Raw genomic sequence first — 20,035 nt, 5'->3', positions numbered from 1 at the left:
GGGTAAATATTCTGTTTATCTCTCATTGTAATTCAGGTTACTTTAAATACAAGGTTTTAGGAAATCATTACACTCTATATGGCATCATTACATAACTTTCTATGCAAATGATGTATGTTTTATTCAAATTCACCATTTATTTGGTGGGGGAGGGAACAAAAGGAAAAGGTAGGGCCTCTCATTTTATTAATCAACTGTGACTACTATACTAATGTACATCATCATCACCATCTTGTTAGTATTTTTTAACTTTTAAAAAAAGCATTAAATACCTGAGACAAAAAAAGCCTGAGAAAAGTAAAAATTATCTATGTATATAATCTATTCATTTCAAATGACTGTGGTGAGAGGCAGAGACTTTTAAAAAAGAAAAAGGTAAAGAAGGACCAATAAAGAACCTATTAGAGACCAATGGTCTATTAAAAATGCAGAGGAAGTCTCCGACGCTAGTCTTCACTGCATTCTCAGGAGATCTAGGACTTCTTTTTTAATAAAAATTTTTGTTTTGTCTTCGCTCTTCTTACCTGGACTAATGCAGCACCGTCCTGATGCTGAAATATATCGACTGATTATAAAATATAGACAATGAAGGTTTCTGAAAGGAAAAAAATCAGATTTGCTGAACCGAAATATTACTCTTTTTAACTTTAAACTCTTAAAAGCAATTGAATAAAAGCCTTCAGTGACTCCAAATTCTGCAACATTTGGTTTCCTGATAAAGATTCAAAAATCATTTAATCTACTTAAAATAACAATTCCTTGAAATTTGTAAAATCTTTACACTTAATTTAATCCATGGAAAGGATACAAAATAGTCTGCATTCCATACTCAAAATGCTAGAATTTATACACAATCCTGATTCTTTCAGAATTATGGATTTCTCCAGTTCTTCCTATCAGATTTCCTCCAATACGTGTTGTGGATTCAAGGAAACTAAGGCTAAATAAACCTTACCTATCTTAATCTGTTAGGGATCAACATTAATCTGAAAATTAATCTGAAACAGAGAGGATAAAACTTAAATAGGATATTAAGGAAGGAAATAAGAGTATTTTTTGCTTAATTTTGAATATATTTCTAAACTCAAAATCAAAGAATGTTACCATGTTTTAGAGTACATCACATTATTTTAAGTATAGCCAGTGAAACTATTAAAAAAGAGTATTTGATTTTTAACTTCAAACATTTAATTTGCAAAAACTAACATATTCAGTATCTATACAAGTATAATTTTTACCAATGTGAACAGATTACTTTTAGCTTTTCATTCACTAGCATCCTGATTTTAAAGCACAGAAAAGTTTCAATATGTGAAGACAAAATAAATTAAAAATGAAGTCAAAATATAATTTTCTGAAATAATTACTTTTACCTTACATCTTATCAGCACAATTATACCATTTGGCAAAATTTATCAATTTTACCACAAAGCTACAGATTAGAATTTTTAATTCAATCATTCAGACTATGAAATAATCTATGCAACCAATTTCAAAATTTTATAGCTTGATCTTCAAAATTTGTTTTTTATTCCCCAAGAAAAAACAAAGTCACAAAAGGCAAAACATGAAGAAAATTTGTATCTGAAACTTCCTCCCAGAAGATAATGATGTCTTACATGACAGGTAGTTTTGATTAAAACACAAATATATACACATACTAAACCCCAAATTTTATATTCAACTTCCAGATATATTTACAACCAAAAACAGAATAAATGTAGTCACATCAGTCCTACTCTACAGTCAGTCAGTCAACCTGAACCAACTGTGTAAATGGTCATAAATTCAGTCTATACACCACTGTATATTGATTCAGATCAACAAAATCAACAAAATGCCAATGCACACTCAGGACAATCATGCTAAGGTGACAAATGCAGCCACTATGGAGACCATAATAATCATCTTAAGTATGATCCACTGAAATTGCAATTTCTAAAAAATTTAAGATTCATAAAATAATAAAAAAAATAAAAAAATAAAAAATTTAAGATTCAATAATATTATATTGAGATTTGTGTCATAAATATGTGTTCCAGGAAGTGCTCTGGTATGAAAGGGCCCTAACCAGAAATGAATGAGGACTTTTATCAAAGAGCTCAGATTCTTAAGAATGGAAAAGTTAAAGCCAAAAACTTTTGAAAAATTCAAGTAGTTTTTTTCTATTAAAAAAAATGTATTTTCATGGTCACAAATATATTTAAAACAGCTCTTTAAAAGCAGAATTGCATTTCCTTAAATCAAAGAAATAGTTCCAAGTTGTAAAAAGAGAGGATCATACTAATAGCATAGAAATGGAGAAGTAGTCCCATTAAAAAAAAATTACCATTTTTCATGCTTAGTCTTCTTAGTGATTATCATTTTTACAAAATGAAGGACTGAAAGGGTAGTAAGAATTCCATGTGAAGAGTATAGGCTGAAAAAGACTCTAAAAGACTCTAAATTTAGTTTTAAAAAAAAGAAAGAAAGAAAAGAAATAAAGAGTCCTATTATCTCCCAAAATTTTCCCTCATTAGAAATTTATGGGCAGGTTTATCAACTCTAGCAAATGCACCACTCAGCTGTTCTTGTGTGGGGTTAGGTAGTAGGGGTGCAATGGGAACTCTGTACTTTTTGCTAAGTTTTGCTGAGAACTTAAAGCTATTCTACAAAATAAAGTCTTTTTAAAAAACTGCCCACAAAAGTAAAAAATATATATGACATATATTCATAAATGTGAATTACTAAGAGCAGAAATGATAAATCCCAAAACACGGTTTGTAATAAACTTCATTACCAGCTAGAAGACTTAAGTTGTCCTTAGAAAAATTTTTTGGTTTTCCATTACATTTTTCTAATGAGGCCAGGAATCGTGACAGAATCATTCATATCAACCCTAAAAAACAAGGACACTCAGAATCTCATTTATTTTTATAAACTTATTTTTTTTAAAAAAGAAATTATTTTTTTTCTAAAAGAGTATAACCTCAATCATGCTTTTAAGGGTATCTTAGCATTTCCTCTGGAAATGAATCAATCCTTGTTGGCTCACTGCCAGCAGTCCTAAAACCACTTTCAAATATTCTCAATGGTCATGTGTAAGAAACCACCAGAACTCTATTAAGTTAGAACCTATGGAGATAAATAGTAAATTTAGGCAGACCTTGACATGCTCTTTTTTTAACCCTTCTATGGCAAAACAAAAATTAGAAATGCGTTCTTATATTCACCCTTGCCAAAAGAAAAAGGCAAATTGTATGATGTCACTAGTGTGAAGATTATTACTGCAATTGCGATTTCAATACAGACACAATTAGATTTTACCCTAAATGATTATTATTGATTTTATATTCTATTCTAAAAAATATAAATATACTAAATATAAACTATACTACTTTGAAAAATATCAAGTTTTTGATATTGTGGACATTATATCTAAAGAGAATAACTTCCTATAAAACTAATAATAACCATTTCAAATACTATTATTTGTGTTCTTAATACTTCCGAAACTTTTTTATAGACTATCTTTCACAGCTGGGTGGAAGAACAATGATGCAACCACCACCACTTATCTAGGCCCTATAAAAAATGTCAACAATCTACTTTTTAAGCATCTGTAAAGACTATTACTACCACTACATTATTGAAAATAATTGTTCTGGTATATGAAATTCATATAAAACTTGTTTCCTATTTCAGGTATTGTAGGTATATATGTGTGCTTTTACATACACAATCTCTCATCTTCCAAACTCTCCAAAAGGAAGTATCTCCCTGTTCCATAAACAAGAAAACTCTGGTTTGAAAATAATTATGAAACTTGCACCTAAGTCCACGTAGGCAGTCAGTAGAAGATTGAAAAATTAAAACACAGGTCAATCTAGTTCCCAAACTTACATTCTTTCTACTATAACATGATATTAAAATTATTAAATGCATTGGTTCTCCAGTGTAATTTTCCTTTAAATTTAAACAAAATTAATAAAAACAAATTGTGTTACTCATTCAGGGAAAATAAACCATTACTAACTAGAATGACAATTATTAAGTACAATTCAAATCCTGTAATTCAACACAGAATAAATAATTATGTGGACAGTTCCAACACCTTGAATTTCAAGGAGTGTCTAATCATAATGTCTAGGGGATTCATTTTTTCCTACCAGCTATCTTGCTGGTAGAAATGGATGTCCATTTTACATAAGTTGCTGTTTCCTTCCTCTCTACTTTGAAACAGTTTATGAAGATGACATGAAATTCTAATATTTTTATCATAATGATCAAAGACATTTAAAAGCATCCGGGTTGTTTTTCTATAGATGTCTACTCTTATAAAATGTTTACAAATCATACAATAGTTTTAGACGTAAAAAACACATAAAAAGAACACATAATTTGTGAAAAAGAGAGAAAGATAAAAGAACCAATAATAAAAGAGGTTGAAGGTGGCACATAGGTTCCAAATGCCAAGCAAAATTAAACAGTATTCTGACTCAAGAAGAAACTAACAAACTACTTATAGGTTACCTTTTGCTAGGTTTTAGTCCTTGTTATTTGACAGAAAAACCACAAAAATCATGGTAACAAAATCATGTCCTCTTTACATATAAAGAAGACAGTTGCTTTTTACTTAGAGCAGCAAGATAAAATTTTTAAAAATATTTGCTAACCTCCAATAAACTGCAACATGTAAGAAATCTATTGACTTAAGCAGTTCTAGAAGGCTTTCAACTCAAGTTTCAATTGAGACAATGATTTAGAATTATGCTCACTTTTTAAAATTATGCTTAAAATAGTTTTTAAAATGTGCTTCTCATTTAAATTGAGATAATACATAAGTGAAAATAACTACTCTGTGTATAAAACAAATATTAAATATAACTCCTAAAATACAAAACCTAAAAATATTAAAGAAACTCATAAAATTGAAAGGTTTTTGTCTAAAAATTCTTCAAGCTGTATGATTCCTACCATTTCTTACCCTCAATTGGTAAGAAATATTTAAAACACAGCAGACAGTGTTTAATTTGGGTAGGCACAATAACCTTCTTTAACCTTTCTTAGGGAACACTGACCCCTAAAGGTTCTAAATTTAAACAAGTTTAACAATATTCTAAATTTAACTGGTATCCAGACCTCATTTTTACCATTATTGTAGGTATATATTCTTATGGCACACATGTTTATTCATAAATCACACTTAAAATTATTTCCAACAGACTGTTGTGCACTACAAAACAACCGTGTTTCTGCTAATTTAATAAAAATCACCAAAATTTAAGAACTATCCAGTAATTTAACATACTATTCCCAATAATTATTCATAAGAGATTTCTGATCCCCAAGACTTTTTTCTTACATTGTTAAGTAAATAATAAGTAAATGCTTAAGACAGGCTAAACAGTCAATCTTATAGTAACTGGTTCTTTCTGAGGGTTAACTTTACATATGCCCTTTGACTGTGCCATTTCATTTTTTTCTTCAAAAGTAGGGAGGAAAAAGGAATATTGAAAAAGAGAAGGCTTTCCTGAAAGGACAAAAACACCATTTACTTCTTAAGTAAGCCAGAAGATGTTATCAATGTTCACTACACAACACACAAATGTTGTTACCTATTGCTTCCACAACCTAAAATTTCATTCATTCAGGGCAGGGTACAAAGAAGCTTGTACAGTCTATAGATGTCTTCACTTATCCTGCCTATCAATCTCAGCTTTACATTTTCTAAACTGAGAATAATGATAAAAACCAAGAAAAATGTAAAACATTTCACCAGTTAACACTGTTTACCTCATCAAATCTTTGATGTCAAATATTTCAGCAATGTTTCTAAAATAAAGCTAGGAAAAGAATAACCACTTCAGCATTCCTTATAATGAAACTTGTAAGATGATGCAAAGTATAATAAAAGTTATTAATTAGCTCCATTTCCTTAAAAATTAAGATAACTTTAAATAAAATAACTATAAGAATAGCCTAGCTTTGAAGCAATCTGTGCTTTATGAAAAATCCCATGAACCTTGATAACAAAAAAGTAACCATATGTTTAAATGTATTGGTTATCACAAAACTCAAAAGATACTCCATTTACCTGTTTAACTTTATTTGTTAATAATGTTTCATTAATAGGTCCTTAAGGAATGTCTTAGTCCTATTTCCACTGTCCAAAAAATGTCTGTAAAAATGCAAATTTTCTTAATGATGTTTCAGTCACGTCTCCTGCAGTCTGTGCCTGCTGCAAACTATTTATGCATCTGTCTTCAGCCCTAAAACTTTCCTCTCCACAAGTGTCCTAGAGCTTCAGCAGTTCCCTTCCTTAACATTTCTCATGGTTGTTTCACATTTATGAGAAGTATTTCCTCTACGGTCCCTACTCTTTAGAGATATTAAAAATAATTCCTTTGGCTCCTTAAAGATCCTTTGGTCTATAATGTGAACCACATGGCTTTCATAGCAATGTGACCTCTGAAAAGGGAACAAAAGCAAGAAGGGCATTGTTATTTACTTCCTCTTTTCTTATTTTGCACATACATTGAGTAAGAACTGCTTTGAGTTTTTCAAGAGTGTTTGCCTGCTTATCTGCATAAATGAATAAAAACAGCTACAACAAATAGTTTCCTGCTTCACACCAATACATCATTATCACAAGCTGAATATAAAGAGAGTAGACTAAAATCAAGTGCCACAAAATCCTTCCACTAAAGCTATGAACTTTTCATTAAAACCTTTAACTATATACATTACTCAGGTATTACTTGCTATTCCTTTATACACAACGCAATCGGTTACGTGGATTCTAAACTCAGAACAGTAGCCTAGAATCACAAATAGAAAGGTTGCTAATGGTACGCATAAATGACAAGAAAATCGATAATAGTATAGAAATCAAAAACAAATGGAGAAATCGAAAAAGATACACTCAGTGCAGCATCTTTCTGTATCTCAAAAGAATGTGTAGCTATTAACTGATTTAGTTCAAGGATGACAGAAGAGTTCCCTCAGATGGCCTTTAACCTTCTGAAAAAGGTAACAGTGTGGTTGGTAAATGGTGAAGAAAGCCCTGTTGAAGGAGAGGGGAAAGAGAGATATGTGCAATGTTTCGATAATAAGTCTATTGGAAAAATTCAGAGGACATAAAAATGACGAACATAAAATTTCAAGTTTTCAACTATATGTCATACTATATTCAGAATGATTTGTTATCCAAGCATTTCAGATTTGCAACTGTATCCAGATTTAGTGTAAAAGATCTCAAATAAAAACCAAACATTTTTAAAACCCGTCTGTGTGGTGCTTATTCTACCTTGCTCTACATACAGATGGGTGTCCTATACTTATCTACCTATGTTTGTACCCATCCATCCATCCATTCTTCCACTATTTCTCCCTTTGGCAGGACCTCTCTTTGTCTGTCTTTCAAACTGTATTTCTCTCTGACAGCTCTCTCCCTCTGCCTGTGCACATCTGTGCTTTTCTCTTTCTGTTTCTCTCCTTGTCTCTGACTCATTTCATGTCTCTGTCTCTTTTTCGAAGTATTTCTTCCGCTTTCCTCTACACACCTCTGCGAGTGTCTGTGGCTCTGACTCTAGGGAGAGTCCCCCTTTGACTATTCTTCTGTGGTTGTCTCTGAGTGTCTTCAGTGTACAAGTGTCTCTGTATGTCTCTGTGCCTGTATGTCTTTGTTTTTCTGTGTATGTGTCTCCTCTCCATACATGTCTGTCTGTCTCTGCATGTGTGTGTATCTTCTGTCTCTTTAACTTTGTGTCTCATCTCTGTCTCTGTCTGAGAGTGTCTGTGTGCACACAGGTGCCTCTCTCTCCGTATGTCTCTTTCCCGTCTCCGCCCAACCCTTCTCTCTCTGTCACAGTCTGTCTGTCTCCTCATTGTGTTTCTCTTACTCTGGTACTTGTCCTCCATGAGTCTTAGGATGTGTGTCTTTTTGTGTGTATCTATGCATGCGTCTCTCTGTGTATGCCTCTATATATGTATCTGTGTCTTTTTCATTGAGTTTACCATCTCCCCCTTATATCTGTGTCTCCTTTCTCTGTTTGGGTTTCTTTCTCTGAGCTTACCTCTCTGTATGCATTTCTCTACTAGTCGTTCTCTCAATCTCCTCTATCACTTTGTGGGTGTGTGTCTTTCTCTCTCTGTGTGTCTGCTTTCCTTTTTCTCTTCAGTATCTCTTGCTCTGTGCCTTTTTCTCTTTCTCCTTGTGTCTCTTTTGCAGAATGTGGGTCTTTTTGTGTATACTTCCTTCCTTGTGTGTGTGCGTGCATGCATGTGTGCTTGTGCTTATCTGCTTCTGTCTAATACACTGGTTAGAACAAACACACTTCATTCAGTGCCTTAAAGGAGCACATCACCTGGGGTTTGGTATTAATACCTTAAAAGTCCTTACCTTTTGACCAGTCCTCCATTTGCACTTCTGTTCTTGTTTGCTCTGGCAATGTCTCTGGTTTTTGCGCCAAGATTTGAGGCTAAAATAAAGCCAACTCTAGATAAATAAACTTAAAACAATATATCAGAACACACCTAAATCTTACCTTTGTTTAACAGAGAATTTACAGGATAACTGGTTTTCTAAAACACTTACAATAGGACAATTAACTGTATATTTCAACACGTGAAATTAAATCTTTTTTCTCAGGAAAAAAGTTCTTTCATTCACACTTACATTTTAGTAAATACGGTTCAAGGGTAAGCGTCTAGACATTCTTGCTCCTTTGGTTAGGGAACTATTCAATTTATTTAACTTAAGTCTTTTCCAACTATTAACACAACTTCAACAATTTAAGAAAAATAAAAATTTTACTCTATTTGTCATAAGTTTATAGCAAAAATTTCAAACTTATTTATTTGAATGTATATTTTCACATAAATATTTCATAGTGTGTAATTTTAAAATGTTACTCTAATTTTTTAAAAGGTTATTTTCAGCTTGTGGAATTGTTGGTATTTCTCTCTTTTGTTTTCATAATAAATATGATCAGAACTATGCAAGTTCACTTTTTTGCATGCTTTTAAAGAGAATAATAAAATTAGATTCACCTCACAGCTAGAACTCTGCGTTCTTTAAAAAGTCCTCAAATAGAGCTGTAGCAAGCTTCTCCTATTCCAATTTTCTCTAAATATGTTGATCTGGAGTTGGCAATCTTTTTCTAAGTTCCTCATTTACTTTTGGATTAACTGAAAATATAGGAAGTTATTAATATCAAAGAAATATGTTCCAGTCAATGAAGCCATTTCCCTCCATATTGCCCAAAAAGGTTAATAATAATTGCACTCTTTTAATAAGAGATTCATATAGCAAGACATGTAGAAAATACAGTCTTTAATAACCTCTGGAGTATTTTAAAACATGCCTTACAGGCCTTAATGTGCTTAGTAATATACTATTTAAAACCATAATTTTATCCCTTTGCGATATACAGTCACTCTTCCTCATCATTTACCCAGCTAATGAATGCCAGCAATTAGTAAAATGTAATCCCATTGCACAATCATTTTAATGCTTTTAGCACTCAGAAAAGTAAACACCAAATTAATACTGCTCAAGCCATATCAGATCCTAGTTGGAAGCAAGCAATTATAGTTCAGCTCCTCAGGTGTAATTAAATGATTGGAATGATTTAGTTCCATAAATGCAAGTTAATTCATAAGCAAGCAACAAATATACTGGGAGTAATTACAAGAAACATTGACAGTCTAAGTAGGGCTAATTCTTTTATGAGACTGATATAGTAAAATGCTGCCCTCTCCTGGGCATATAAGTGAATTCTTCAGAGCCAAAAACAAAACATTTCCCCCTACCCAAAATCTAAGTTTTAAAAGGACACTAAAAAGGGGAAAAAAAAAAAAAAAAATATATATATATATATATATATAAATTTATATATAAGTTTTATTTCATTCCTTAAGCAAAAATTTTTCATTTATGGCTTATTGTGATAATTTCTTCACGCCCTAGTAATTAGTGGTTTTTCCATTCAAGTTCTGAATATGAGTCCCAAAACATACCAGGCAATTCCTATAATCTAATGAAAGTAAATCATTCAGATAGGACACTGGTTGCAAGTGAAACTTCTAGTTCCCTCTTGGACTGTCAGACCAACACCTATATTCTCTCACTGGTAAACCCTAACTAGACTGCTAGAGATTTAAGCTATGTTTTTATAAGTACTAAAATGGATAAGAAAAATAATCTCTGTTGGATATAAAACAAAACACTCAGTATTACTGTGACTATACAAAATGGTCTAAAACTAAATGTTTTTAATGAACTCCAATAACAACAACAAGAAAAAGACCTACAGCACTGGTATATCATTACAAGCACATTTTAAAACATAAAGAATAGCAGGCAGTACACAAAATAAAACACCCCAGTTTTACATAAGCCATTCCCAACTTTTTACTTTTTTAGGCTAACATTCAGAACAAATTTACTTGAATACTACCTGATGCGTATCAACTAAATTTCTTATACTAGACTTTTAGAAATGTATTTATTATATATTTAAGTTATGATATAATCAGTAAGACTGTTACACATATGTATTTGTATCACTAAGCCTATTCAGAATCATCTCTTTAACTTTCTGCAAAATTGAACATATTCTCAAATATAAACAATGGTATAACAAGTGGTTAATTAATTCTCCAATAAATGCAATAGATACTTGCAGGGGATAATGCTTAACAGTACCAATTTTTTTAGTCAGGGAGGGAACATTATTCCTTTCTACTATGTTTTCAAATGCAGTAAAATAACTATATTCTAAGTCACAGCCTATGCAAGCTATAAAAATAAAACGAAATATTAAAAAGTCCTGCCACTAAGTTTAAAATGTACAGCACATTTGCTTTGCCCTTGATGTCACAGTCTTATTTTTCAATTCATATCTTGTACACTGTAAGTTAATTGCTTTTGGAAAGTACTTATTATTCATGTAAAAATTAATGTGCCAATGTGTTTAAATCCTCTTAAATGACCATTCATGCATCTTTCTTCTTTAAGTACCAATGAAATCTGTCAAAAGACATCAATGCAAAATGGTCTTAAAGAAAGTTCTAATAGAGATTTTTTTTCTGCTAACACAAGATTTTCATATTCACCAACTTTACTTCAATTTCATTAATTTTTTAAGCTACTTTTAATAAATTCACCAAGTAAAATTTTTAGGCCCCATAGTCTGTCATTTGTGTTCCAGCTGACATTATGAATATTAATAACAGTGTTATCCTGATTAAATAGGCTTCATATGAAATCCCTGTGAATCCTATAGCTCAGACATCTCATTTTTCCAACTCTTTATGAATTTGGATTCAGACATTAAACTGGAAAAATCTTAAAAAACAGATTTAATGGCACATTTGCATACTGTCAAGCAAAAATTAGATGTTCTAATGATTCAAATAATTACAACTTATAGATCTACATATTGTAATAGAATAGACGATTTTTGTAAACATGCAACATATTTTACACATCTATTCATTTTAGGACAAAGGATAAGACTAATAAGATTCTGATTCCTTTCCTCACACTCACCTTAAAGATGGATATCAAGAACTTGTTTAAATCAGAAATTATATCTTCATGTTAAAATTAGTGGGATGATTTCAGAGTAGATACATAAACTAGGCTACTTAATCAAAGTGCTAAATCATTATGTCACAGACAAAATATGTTAAATGCTTTAATATTACTAATGTTACCAGGTTCAAGCAACAAAGCAAAACCTAACTGAAGTTCATCTTTAAGTGATGTGGGAAAAAATTACCCGCATAAAAAAGAAAAATAAAATCTTCACTGTAACAGAACATATCATATCAGCATGTGTTAAAATGACATCTTCTCCATCACAGAGGCCTAACCTCATTCCTCCAAGTTGTTTTTAAGTCTTGGAATAAGTGAAAAAAGAAAAAACAAATTATAGTTAAGGAAACCACATACCACCTCTAACTACACTGGAATTTGAATGTATCTGCCTATATTTCCTACTTTCATGCTATCAAAAAATGGAGACTGAAAAAAATTAAACAAACATCTCCATGCTCTGAAATGGGACTTGACTCTCCTTGTTTACTCAGCAGTAAAACACTTGATGAAACAAAATTTGTTCTTTGACCAGTCTAAAATTTCTAATCTGCCTAAAAAAGAATGAGTAATTCTGACATTTATCCTTCAAAATGAAGCAATGCTTTTTGGATAGAAAGGCATTTAAAGATGGGACTTCACACCCCAAAGAAACAACACCCAGGATTTTTTAAAACGTATTTTAAATAGGAGATATCCGTCTACTTTCTTCCACAAAAACCACACATGGCAAAGGTGTTCAGCTGACTTCGTTTAACGGCTTTGCTTTTTCATGTTTCCTTAGTTTAATCACAGATTTGTGTAATTTGAATCCAGAGTATAAAGCTAAGTATCATTTCTAACTATAACTTAAATTATATGCAACTATAACAATGACAAATTTTGGATTTTCTAGATTGGGAAATGTTGACAATTTCTGCACTGGGATGGTTTCATTAAGTGGCTAAAGAAGAGCAGTGTATTTCTGAAAGCCAAATATTATATCAGGTAACTCAACACATACAATATATGCATATGTTCTACTGATGGATTTCCATCTTACTAGACAAAAGTCTCTCAAATATTCACGTTCTCTCACAAAAAAGAATTCCTTTCACTGACTATCTCACATCACAGCCCACTCCCTACCAGCTCCAGATAATCCAAGTTTCCCACAGCCTGGGTAATTAAGAAAAGGTTTAGGGAAAGGGAGAAAGGATATAAGTAGCCAGATGCCATAGCTATCAAGATTTTAAATGCATATACTATTTGATCCCTCAGTCTACTACAAGTCTTTTAAAAATATGTAGAACATATTTTTATGCACAAAAGATACACCTTGAAGCAATATTTATTTGGTATGAGACAGTACTTATGCTCTAGTCATTCTGAACTTCTTCCTGTTCCTTGAACTCACTAAGCTTGTTCTTGCCTCAGAACTTTTATACGTCTCTTCTCTAGATTGCTAAACCATTTTTTCCCATCATTTAGGCCTTGCTCAAAATTCATCTCTTCAAAAGGTTTTGCCTGGCCATCCTATCTAAAGCAGAAACTCCTCTCTCATCACATTACCTGTGCTACTACTTTCATGAAGCCATCATTGTTTATGATATATATCCGCCAAGGAGGTATATGGAAGTTACATTCAGGCACAGCCCTTGTTTTTGTCTTTCATCTGTATCCTTAGAAGGGTGTTTGGCATAGAGTAAGTAAGTATTTCAGTATGTACTTGATGATCAGACAGGTGGACAGAAGATGTGCAGATTTTCTCAACAAGCATCTGTTATGCACCTATATATTATTTGTCAGTCAACCGTTTTAGGGATTAAATATAAAATAAATAGATAAGGCAAATAAATTTCCTACCCCAAATAAATTTTTAGCTAAAACAATATAGGTACAGAACATGGATAAATTAAAGACAGAAAAAACTGTAAAATTACACTCGTATATGCATACATGCTTGAATAGGATACACACAGCAATCACAGCAATGTATTATCAGCAGTTACTCTGAAGAAAGGGCCTAAGAGTTGAGGTAGAGAGACTGAGAAAATGAGGAAGAGAAGTATTTCTGTTTCATACCTACCTACCTGTATAATCTGATTTTTTCTTTTTAATGTGCATGTATTCTTTTTTAACTTAATAACAAAATATTTATTAATAACCTTGGCGTTTTACAAGAAACTCTGAAAGAAGTCACATTACATCAAAGAGATTCAAAATGAACTGAAAGAAAGCTTTATGACTCCCTTGAAACTCTGAACAAATAATTAGACTAATTAACTTTTATAATTATACTTTGTCATGGCTGTTTGCTTGCTTGGTTTATGCAGAGTGAAAAGTTCTAATTTAACTAATATATGGTAGAAATATATTTTAGTATAGAAAAATTTAAATGGATGAATTTCCTGAGAATTAAGCTTTTTTTTTTTTAAAAAAAATCACATTTCTTTGTTCAATTAGGGACTATTTATAACAGTCATAGTGTTCAGGATTCTAATATTTAAGAGTTTATAACAGAAATTACTATCAAAAAAAGACTAATTACTTACATCATTTGATATCATGGAGGGTGTCAAATTAAAAGGAAATAAATATTTAATGTTTCAAATATATGGTTTTCATGCAACTAAGACCGGACATAGCCAAACAAATAAATATACCTGAACACTGCAACAGCTTTCACTGTCAGTTACAAATGACACTTTGACTATGAATCCTATATTGCACAGCCTACTGATAAAATTTTAAAAAGAAAAACTTGAAAACTGGTTATTATTTTCAGAAGGTTAATCAGATACAGGATTTTCTAAAATAACCTGAAATGTTTTGCCCCAGGCCAAACCAAACTAAATCATTTAATCTAGCACAGAATATAAAAACAAAGTCATTTTATAGAATAGCTTCTCTAGGGAACAAACAGCATGTTTTCTTAAGATTCATGTGATTGCCAAGTTCTGATGCAATGACACACTCCTTCACACAAAGGCTTACATTTCCATACAACCAACTGAAGTTCTTGGCACATCAAAGGTAAAAAAGTATTAGAGCAAGTTAAATCGATCTGTAATGACAACAGGTATGACAAATAAAAGAACAGCTGTCAGAAAACGTCCTTCTAAAATAAAGTAAAAACTATAAGTTCTTAATTCATCACATATCATAATGCTTTACTAACAGATTTTATCCCCCCAAAATTGCTTAATAATTCTCTATAGTTTATACAGTTAAATTATAAGCAGTAATAGGGACACTAACAAATAACATCAATATATTCTAATGATAGCAGTTATGCTTTTGAACACTTTTAGTATGAATTTTTTTCCTTTTTTTGTTAACATAGTTGATTTACAATGTTGTGTTAGTTTATATTTTAAATACTAAATAACAATTCATGCATATAATTAGTATAAAGTTTATCTATGCAATTTGCTAAAATTATAGCACTTAATCATTCCCAGTGAACAGTATGCAACATGAAAGCTATGTATTTCACTTTTTAAACAGTAATGTTAAAGGTAACTAGGTTGTAAAATACAATTACTACAAACAAAAACTTTGAAGAAAGTAAAGCAAATGTTAGGCTTACAGTTCTAACTCCTTATCCAATATTAAGAAAGTCACAGCCATCAGTTTCATTAATCTGAGGACCTACCAAAGCTCATTTAATTTCTTAAGAGTCATTCTTAATAAATGTATCTGTTAATAAAAAATATGTAATAAGACTATGATTCTAAAGTAGATAATCTATAACTGATGTAGAATAAAATACTATATGAAACGGAAAAATATAAGAAGCCAACTATATAGAGAAATTTCCTTCAATGATTTTATTCTTCCTGCATCTAAAATAAGATGTCAACTACAAATTATATGTAAGGATGGTACTAGCTCTTTTGTTCACCATACCATAAAGAGTTTCCTAAGATTTAGAAGTATATGTTCCCTAAAAATCTGTTTCAGGAAAGTTATTTTTTAAAACATATCAAGATGGCAAAATGACTGAGTTTAAAATATTATTAATACTTACAAAATTAATATTTAGTAAAACAACTGCACAGTGTTTCACAGTACTAAATTAAACAACATATGCTATAACTTTTAAGACATTTTCCATAAGAAAATACTCTTTCATTTTAAAAGAATTTTCTTTCTTTTAAGAAGCTGCATGGCTAGGATGTGTTGATTTATATTATAATCATGTTGAAGCTGGGTTATGAGTACATAGGGGCTCATTATTCCATTTCTCTACTCTTGTATGTTTGTAATTTTCCATAATAGCTTAAAATACATATTATAATATAAAAGAGTATATACACTATCATTTACTTTCACAGAACTAGCAATGAGTACTTCATTTTATAATAGAACATATCAAACTTTTATCAGTTTCATGCCTGATATATGTATCCACAAACATATTATGTAACAAATATTGCACATGGTTCACAAATATATCATACATATACACCTTACATGGATTCTATATTGCATGTCATTTAGCGAAAAGCCTAAAAGTTTTATCTTATCATATAGGAACTGAACAGAAAATATAATCTGCTGAGAAATACGTACTTTATTAAAATGCTTTGGAATTTTTCCCTGACCTTATACTTAATAACTTCCTGAAGCTAAGACCTTACGTTACCAATGACCTAGTGCATATGCTGAATAGGTACACTCTGTCACCTTTAGCAAACATTCTCCTCACCAGAGGCCAGCTGCTGCACCCTGAAGCAATATCCTAGTTAGTTACTGCTACAGACATGTGATGTAAGTAACCAAGTTTATCATTTGTTGGAGTCAAAGCTACATGAATCTGAAACATTTCCTAATTTTATCTTACAAGATATGTATTTTCACTGATGGAGATATTTCTCATTTGTAGAACAGTGATAGTTCTTTGTATGTGCACAGTAATTATCTCTTAATTAACAAAGATGGTGATATAGAAGAATCATAAGCAGAAATAGTGACAATGACTTGTTTAGTTGCTCAGTTGTGTCTGACTCTTTTGCAACCCTATGTACTATAGCCCACCAGGCTCCTCTGTCCATGGGATTTCCCAGACAAGAACACCGGAGTGGGTTTCCATTTCCTTCTCCAGGGAATCTTCCCAACCCAGGTTTCCCGCATTGCCAGGTGGCTTCTTTACCAGCTGAGCCACAAGGGAAGCCAAAGTAGATTTCTTTTTGGAATTCCCTTGCTTTTTCTATGATCCAGCAGATGCTGGCAATTTGATCTCTGGCTCCTTCACCTTTTCTAAATTCAGCTTGCACATCTGGAATTTCTTGGCTCACGTACTGCTGAAGCCTAGCTTGAAGGATTTTGAGCCTAACCTTGCTACCATGTGAAATGAGTGCAATTGTACGGTACTATGAACATTCTTTGGCATTGCCTTTCTTTGGGATTGGAATGAAAACTGACCTTTTCCAATCCTGTGGACACTGCTGAGTTTTCCAAATTTGCTGGTATATTAAGTGCAGCACTTTAACAGCATCATCTTTTAGGATTTTAAATAGCTCAACTGGAATTCCATCACCTCCACTATCTTTGTTCATAGCAAAGCTTCCTAAGGCCCACTTGACTGCACTCCAAGATGTCTGCTCTAGGTGAGTGACACACCCTTTCCTCTTTTTCCAACCACCTGCTCAATATCTGAGCCAGACACAAGGCACCCACCAAATTAGGTAGAAAAGTGAACTACCTAAGATCAAAACCCAAAGTCTTTACCATGGTGGGGCAAGGAATACAAACTTGTACTTAAGCCAATCAATTAATGTAAACTGGTTAGCAATCTGAGACTATACAGTCCAGCCAGAAATTTTAAAGAAAAAAAAAAAAAATTAGGTCACGAACTACATTTCTTTACAAGATAGTTTCTTTTGAAAATATGCTCACAGCCACAAGAAAAACTATAACATATATGAAAGAATTTAACATAAAGAAAAGCAGTACAGGCATACGAAAGAGAGAGGTGGAGATTCAGACTTGAACTAGAGAAAACTAGGCAACCTGAAATCAATCTTCACAACAAGTATAATTTTCAAATTGCCACATAGAGAAATCAATACAACCCATTAAGTAAAAGCAATCAGTTTCTAAAGAAGCATAGATAGATATAAAAATGAATCAAGTAGAAATTATTCAGAAATAAGAAATGTTAATTCAAGTTGAAACTCTATAGATGAAGTAAAAATTATAAAACAGTTGAGCACAGAATTAAAGATTTGCAGGCAGAAAGGAAGATACTCCTCAGAATGCTGCATAGAATAATACTTTAAAAATATGAAAAAGAAGTCAACCAACGTGGAAGATAAAATATTAATAAGATGTTCTAACATATGCCCAGTAAGGGACTGAGTAGGGGAAAAGCATAAAAAGAAATGAAAATTAAATTAATTACATACTCCAAATAGGACAGAAAATGTGTCCCTGGAAAAGAGTAACTGAATCAGAGTTCTATAGTATCAACATCCCATAATTCCCCTGGAGATGCAGTCCCAGCATCACATTCTGGCAGTGATCCTTCATTTTCTTCAAATTTCCTGAAATTTCGGCACAACTACATTATTTTGTTACCTGCAAATCACAGTGATGCATATACTACCCTTCACAATACCAAGAGATGTTTAAAAATACTAAGTCTGTTGATCTTTATCCTGGTTCCTCACCCTTTCCATCAAGGCACAAGGAGTCACCAATATAACTGCTTGTTAATATCCAATGTGATATTATTTCTTTATTTTTTTATAATCCAGCATTATCACTTACACATCTCCTGTCACCAACTTGGTCAAAACTGCTTGCCAAAAATCAAAATAAATGGCAGAATGCCAAGCCACACTTAAAGGCTGAGAGCATATAGTACAATCTGCAATCTTGGTTCTCATGGGCTAAAATGCTGCTGCTGCTACTACTGCTAAGTCACGTCAGTCGTGTCCGACTCTGTGCGACCCCAGAGATGGCAGACCACCAGGCTCCCCCGTCCCTGGGATTCTCCAGGCAAGAACACTGGAGTGGGCTGCCATTTTCTTCTCTCTGCTCTTGAAACATAGGAAAAATATGTATTAGCAATGTTCTACAAAGTTTTTCTTTATATACACAGAAATAAATACAATTCAAAAAATAAAACCACCTCGCCTTGTATCTACATTCTTTCTCAGAAAGCTAGCTGAGAATGTGCTCCATCAACGTGTGGGAGTAAAGTATGAAAGAGGTGAAAAGAATAACCATGGTCATGGTGAGAAAAATCACAGGATAATAGCTATACACCAGACATAGATAATAGCCATGAAAAGTTGAGAGCATTAAGAAAACTTCAGGAGTAATTTGTTCAAGAAAGAGTAATTTGAGAAGAGATTGAAATAAATGAAAAGAGAGTTTGGAGTTGAATCAATAATAAATATACAGAAAATCAAGCAAATAAAGCAAAATAGCAGTAAAGTATGGAGGTGAGGGGGAGGAGAAAATAGTAAAAATATACTACATGTATTAATCGTGAATAGCATCCACATTACCATAACAATATAAAGACTATATATTTTTCCTTAACAAAGTTACAATATAGTTATACTGGAACAGAAAAGGAGCATGTGTGTTGGGACAGAGGTATCAAAGAGACCTATATCCTTGTCTTAGTTACCAGGACCTCCCTCATTTCAGTCTGCCTTTCTGTTTGAAATAGGTTAACATCTAGAACTTATACTTTCCAGTCTCTTTGCAGTTCACGTTTGAATGTAAAAAAAAAGTTCTACCAATGAGAAGTTCTCTAGTAAGATATGGAAGAAGAAAGGAAAGCAAAGGTTACCCATCTGCTTTCAGCATGTAAGGTCAGACAGACTTAAGTGTTTCTAGTGATAGAGACCCTGAAGTTTAATGAGGCGCATAAGCCTCCTAGATATGACAGCAAGTAGGGGTGCCAGCCACAAAAACAGCTTTCTGACCTCTAGATTGCAACAATATCACAATCCTGAACCATGGTCTAGAGGTAGTCCCTGACTACTGTTCCAGCACTTGGAATAAGTTTGTAAGCTGTTAATTCCCTATATAAAGGACTTTTCTGCTTGAAATACCTAGAGTTGTTTTTTCCCGCCATCCCATAATGTAACTGATATCTTCATAAGTCCATGAATTATAACAAAACTGGGATGAGAATCAAGAAGTTGAAATATAAGCATGCCATACAGAAATATTTCAGATCTGTTCCTTTCATGGCCTCAACAAAGCTACAAATACATGCAGAGTAACTCTTCCTCAGTTCAGTTCAGTTCAGTTGCTCAGTCTTGTCCAGCTCTTTGCGACCCTATGAATCACAGCACGCCAGGCCTCCCTGTCCATCACCAATTCCCGGAGTTCACTCAAACTCATGTCCATCGAGTCCGTGATGCCATCCAGCCATCTCATCCTCTGTCGTCCCCTTCTCCTCCTGCCCCCAATCCCTCCCAGCATCAGAGTCCTTTCCAATGA

General features: G+C 32.6%; 1 protein-coding gene across 2 annotated transcripts in view; it reads right to left on the bottom strand.

The window, feature by feature from the left end:
- Positions 1 to 20,035, bottom strand: part of MIPOL1 (mirror-image polydactyly 1) — a 312,949-nt gene that overhangs the window by 241,788 nt on the left and 51,126 nt on the right. Inside the window, exons 2-3 of one of the 2 annotated variants that reach the window (XM_024982072.2) lie at positions 9,034 to 9,171; positions 8,384 to 8,462 (exon numbers count right to left, since the gene is read on the bottom strand). In XM_024982072.2, coding sequence (XP_024837840.1) covers positions 8,384 to 8,402 — 19 coding nt within the window. In that variant the 5' untranslated portion in view covers positions 8,403 to 8,462; positions 9,034 to 9,171. The remainder of the gene's footprint in view (positions 1 to 8,383; positions 8,463 to 9,033; positions 9,172 to 20,035) is intronic. The other variant, XM_024982074.2, reaches the window with a different exon arrangement.

Source organism: Bos taurus, chromosome 21 (assembly GCF_002263795.3).
Source record: "Bos taurus isolate L1 Dominette 01449 registration number 42190680 breed Hereford chromosome 21, ARS-UCD2.0, whole genome shotgun sequence".
NCBI classification, from domain to species: Eukaryota; Metazoa; Chordata; class Mammalia; order Artiodactyla; family Bovidae; genus Bos; species Bos taurus.
This window is presented reverse-complemented; position numbering and strand designations above follow the sequence as displayed.